The 6,006-nt window shown below is 34.2% G+C and overlaps 1 protein-coding gene across 1 annotated transcript; it reads right to left on the bottom strand.

Annotated features, from left to right (window-relative positions):
- On the bottom strand, positions 1,591-5,055 carry LOC107630260 (transmembrane protein 64). The gene is made up of 4 exons (XM_016333360.2): positions 4,388-5,055; positions 3,881-4,117; positions 3,566-3,783; positions 1,591-2,320 (listed from the first exon to the last, which is right to left on the bottom strand). Exons 1-4 carry the CDS (start codon positions 4,676-4,678, stop codon positions 2,140-2,142), a joined length of 927 nt encoding a protein of 308 aa, XP_016188846.1. The 5' UTR covers positions 4,679-5,055; the 3' UTR covers positions 1,591-2,139.

Below are 6,006 nucleotides of genomic sequence, written 5' to 3'. Positions count from 1 at the left end.
AATGAAAAAGGGGGGAGTGTACCTGCAAAGGCACTCCAATGCTTAAGTCAGTATAGTGTTAAGTTCAGAACCTGGAATCAAAGAGATGCTTTACCTTTCTTTTATAGAGAATTCTTCGTCCGTTACATTCTAGGTGATAAATTGTCGGTTTCTGAGGTGATTGGCTTTGTAACCGATTTTATTATGCCGTTTGAGACGTCGGTTATGATAAGAGTATTGATGTCACCGAGTTATAGCTCATAAAATCCGAGCAGTAACAAAAAATGACGAGTTATGGTGACTGCCAATAGCGGTCATGAGACCGAGTTATAGCTCGTATCAATGACGACCATATCAATTGCTTTTAAAATAATGAATTATGTAACAATTAGTTTATATTTGGATATTTTAACTGAAAAGTTATTTTGTGATAATCTTATTATGTATTTGGTATGTATGAAAAAAAAAAGTTATCTGATACTTAAAATCAAATGGGTAAAATTATTGCAATTCAAAATAATAAGCTTTTGCTTATATCATAAGCTTCAAAATATTAGACTTGCTTATAAATTGTCTGTTAGCTTAAAACTGCTTCAAAATAGTCTACTAGTTTCGATTATAATCTGTTTTTTTAACCTAAACATGATAATTTTTTATAGAATACTTTTTTGAAAAGATAAATCATATTTTGATGGTTTCCAAACATGCTTCTAGTGTGATCAAAGTGGTGAAGCAATAGGAGGAAACATGAATTTAAGAATAGTAATACAAGTCAGGTCCAAAAAAAACGGAATAGTAATACAAGTGGACCAAACACATGAGCTAGCAAATGTGAACGGTGTTATTTGGGAATACAGCGATTGAAACTACTTGAAAGTGATGAGAACCTCTACAAGTATGTGTAGTAGCTCTCTAGATTCACGTTACAAGGATTTTACTTCCCGTGCATTCCCATTGAAAAAAATAAAAAATAAAAAGGGAAATAAAAGAAGAACTTAATTCAAGTGTGCTCTGTATTTGCGATTTAGATAACTTTTTTTTATTAATTAGCGAGTTTAAACCGATATATCTGAAGATAAGTAGACTTAAACCCACAACTTCTTAAGTGAGTATGAAGAAATTATGCCATTTGAGCTATAACTCGTTGGTTCTTTTCTTCTTTTTTGGGTAAACCTACTGATGTCATTTAAATGAAGTTCAAATTGGTTAAACTCACGCTAGCCTTCAATATTTAGTATTTAGACAAGTAGAATACCATATTCGTTTCCATAGCTAAATAAATAAAAAGTTTTCAAAATCTGAATTAACATTTCCGTGCTTTGGTTTATATTATTATTATGCAACCTAGATTGTGTGGTTTTGTGTTGTACTTAACTGATTGTATTTTAAAATTTGTTAATCTTGAAAGTTTCTTATTCTTTTTTTTAATGTTTTCCGTACTCCTATTACTTTGATATGCAATCCAAAATAAGAAAAATCTTCCAGTACCACACACATCAAGATTAATTTTTTCCCTATCGTTTTGGTATTAGTTGCTGCTGTGATTTATCAATGCAGACAAAATAATTATTGTGACTTGCATGTTAATAAACCAATTGCAGAGATAGTGGATGGAAAAGTAAACAATCATTGATATAGTTGCTTTACCAAGAAAAACCATTCCGAGCTCGGATACATTCTATAAATCAGGAATTTCATTCATATACAATGCCAAAGAGAGAAAGAAACACTAACATTGAGAACAATTTCTATAAATGAAAAAAAAGAACTATAAAAAAGAGGAACAAGAAACGGAAATGCTGAACTTAAATACTTGTCAGTCATGTTAGCTTGTTCCTCCCCAAGGTTATCAAACTCAAATTCACCTAAACTTAAATAGTTAAACTCAAGTAGTAGGTAAACTCGTAAAGTTTAGAGTAGTTTAAGTTAACTTGAGAATTTGATATCCTTGGTTCCTCAAACATCATCAACGGTCAACCATACCCACCCATTATATTACATTTGATGGTTGATCCTCCCTTCCCATGAATGGAGCTACTTGTTTTGAAAACCACATTCATCAGTGCAATGAGCACCACTAGCCATAGCCAGTTTCCAATAGCAGAATATGCTTTCACTTCATGCAGGAACAATGAATCCATGAATAGACCCTACTATAGGCTATTGCAACAAGGGTTCTTCCTCCGTTTGTAACTCCTTGAGTCGTCTCTTAGCATAAACTGTGATAATGATTGTTGTAGCCACAGTTGCACAGAAGCCAACAACATTCAAAATGATTTGCTCTGCAGATAAAGATTGCTTTTCATTTGAAGCATCAGCCAGAGTTCGAATTAGAATTCCCCTACGAAAATAGCAAAATAGAAAATTTGGTTCAAGTGGTTAAGATTTTTTGCATTGTTGGTTTGTATCATAGACAACAAAACCAGCATTTGAAATGGTCAACAGGAAGAACAGAAAAGTATTTATGCCAATGAGAACCAAAACAATCTAATCTATGATGTTAACAAGAACAGAAAGGTATTTCTAAAACCTTTACTTTGATTTAATCTTTTCCAAAATGAGGGGAAAAAAGCGAAGTCATGATATTAAAAAAATCTTAGAAACAGAATAGCTAAATACTGCCGTGTTGCAAATTGCAATTCCAACTTGCCATCTTCCGGAGTTGCCACCCAAGCTATAGCATGGGACATGGGTGAAAATGGTGACAGATAACATTGCAGAAGGGAGAACAGGCAGATAAGAATCTTATTTTCTAATTTCAATTTGGAAAACAGTGGAAACCGGGATTTCCATAACACACCATTAGTCACACAGAGAGAAACAGATCAATCTCCTACATCTCTACAAAGTAATAGAATAGTTGGAGATATAAAACCACCTGATAGTCCTAATTACCATCTAAATGAGAATGGAAACAACTGTTAACAGAAATATGTAACTGCTCGAATTATAATAAAGCATCTAATTCATAGATACAAATACCAGTTTACAAACCCAGTGTACATTCCTTATCAAATTCAATGAGGATTCAAATGTGAGAACATCATATGAAGAAGCTCAAAGATTAAACGATGCACTTGTTTATCTAAAAATATTTCTTGGGTTTGGTAGGAAGCATAAAGGAATTGAGATGATCAAGCAAAAGCCCAAAACCCAGACACACAAGCAATACCCACCTCACAAATAAGGAAACAACACAGAATTTAAAGGCCTATATTCAAGATAGATCTATGCATGAATAGTCATTAAAGCAACTCGCATAACTGTCAATTATGCAAGGTTTAATACCATACCATCCAGCTAAAGCAAGTATTACTATATACCGAAAGAATAGTATAAAGAATTGTGTTTTCTTGAGATAACAATTCTGCCCAACATAGTAACATATTCATATTGAAGCCACTTACACACCATATATCCACGGTATGGCATGCACGTACATGAGTTGATCACCTCACCCTATATGCTAGGGATGCATGACAACTTTTGAATGCAAATACTAGTTATTCAAGAAATGATCCAGCTAACTATATGCAACAAATAGAAATATGGACGAATTCATAGCTACTATTCAGGAGAAACTTACGTATAGATTGCAACAAATATTTCTGGCACCATTCCTACCAAGGATCCAATTATGTAAGGCCCGTACTTAACATTTGTTGCCACAGCACAATAGTTGTAGATTATGTACGGGAATGGAGAAATTCTGATCAAGGCAACTGCCCGGAACTGATGGAACCAACTTCCTCCACCAGCAGATCTTAGAATAGAGGCTTTCTTTGGATACTTTTCCAGCCACCCCTGCAAAAAAGAATCATAAAAATATTGGATCCTAATTAGCACAGATGCAGAGGCGCAAACACCGAAAATTGAGTCCGGTTGAAGACAAGGTATGTACTTCAATTTTATGATTGAAGGTTGAGCCGATGAAGAAAGGAAGCGATACACCGATTGCAGCTGCTGATATAATTAGCAAGAATCCAAAGCCATAACCAAATGTCATCCCAGCAACCCACATAGAAGGTGTTGATGGCAAGAGTATGGTTGGGAAGAGTGCAACAGAAGCAAACAGCAGCACAGTTAGCACTGGAGTACTGAATGTCTTAGTCTCCCAATTTATCACTGGAATAATATCCTGTGAACAAAAGTTAAGGCATCAATGAGAACAGCTAAAAAGGAAAGAACGCCAACACATCAAGTTTTCCACTTCGGTTTCTGCTAGGCAACATTTCAAACATATGGTATGCATCTCAGAATCAAAACGTTGCAAGCAAAAAACCAAATCCCAAAACCCATAGCACAGCCAAATCCAACAACAACCAGTTTTGTTAATTATTTTAGGAAATTAATAATATATCAAGAATTAAAAATAAAAAGTATATATAAAAAAGGAAAATGCACAAACCTTGTCTATGAAATAGGGTCCAACCCACTTGAGCACAACAACAGCCAAAAACCCAAGGCACAGAAACAACAACACCATTTTCGCCCAATAACACACGGCGGATCTTCTCGCCGGAGCCGAAGACTCCACCACGACAGCACCTACCGCAGAATCATCGCCGTTAGGACCGTTCTTCAGTTTCAAATAGTCCCCATTGTTGTCATCAGCTTGGACTGTGATTGCGAGGTCCGGCACCACCTCCTCTCTCCGACCACCCCCACCAATACCACCGTCATTCTCGTAATAAGTCATCCGAAGTTCCGAATAAAACAAATATCAAAACCCTAATTTGGTCGGTGCCACAAAAAGCTCCCTCCTTTCACCAACCACTGGCAGATGAAAATCACCCCAAAAAATATCTTTTTCTATATCAACGGTTAATCATGATTCTTGAATAGCGTTTTGAAGAATCGCTTCTAACCCCATGCGTCACCACCACCGCGAATGCAAGAACCCGATTGAGGAATGAAGGAGTCGGTGGTAGTGATGGCGATGGGAAGAGAAGCGCTTCGGTTACGGAATGAGAAACTGTTCTGCGATTTGAGGAATAAGAAAAGAAATTGAAGAAGTGCTTTCTGTTTTGCTTTTCTTTTCTTTCGCTTCTCACTTTGGGAACGTTTGATTGGGGACTTAAAGCGACATAAAACGGTGCCGTTTCGATATGGTTACCAGTACCACGCGCCTTTATGAGAAAGCGTCGAGTGGGGTTTGGAGTGACGGGTGTAGTAAAAGCCTAAACGGCATAGATTACCTTCACTTGCAAGTGAGGAAACGTGGCGTCAATGGTTTAAATGTATAATTATTTTTTAAAAATTTATTACTATTTTATATTTTATATAGGCAAAATATTATTTTTAGATAACAAGTATAAAAATTAATTATTTCTATTTGTGCAATAAACTTAACACCTAGTCAAATATAAAAGTATACACGTTAAATTCTTTTAAATTTTAGATAACGAAATATTTCCTTCCAAAATTAATAAATTTCCTTCTTACATTCTCTTAAGTCTTATCTACCTTTTTCTCTTTTCTATTTCTGTCTATTAGAAATTTAATAAATCAAAATGTGTCACTAGATATTTTTTCTTATATTAAGATAATTTTTTTCTTCCAAAATTAACAAACTTACTCTCTCATTCTTTTTCTTTATGTTTCTCTCTCTCTCTTTTTATTCTCTATTTTTCTCTACTTTTTTGTTCTATAAAAAATAAAATTAATAACATAATATAATTCAAATAAAATATATTATTATTATATGCATTTTTTTATTTAGTTTTAATCTGGTGATACAAATGGTGTGATTAAGCAAGTTTAATTTTTACAATACGAAGATAGTTGGTTTGATTTTTCATTACACATATTTGCAATTATTTCGAATGGCTTGCACTGACGACGTAGTTCAACTGACTGAATTGAATCAGTTGAATTTGTTTCCTCTCATTCAACGTGATCAGAATTAATAAGTGGTAATATATAAAGGGTAGATATGAAAAATAATAGAGTTGAGAAAAATCGGCGATTACAGAAGACAATTCTTATTATATATAGATATAAATAAATAATCACATTTAACTTTTC

Source organism: Arachis ipaensis, chromosome B01 (genome assembly GCF_000816755.2).
Source record: "Arachis ipaensis cultivar K30076 chromosome B01, Araip1.1, whole genome shotgun sequence".
Lineage (NCBI taxonomy): Eukaryota > Viridiplantae > Streptophyta > Magnoliopsida > Fabales > Fabaceae > Arachis > Arachis ipaensis.
Note: the sequence above shows the minus strand (reverse complement) of the source record. Positions and strands in the feature narration are given on the sequence as shown.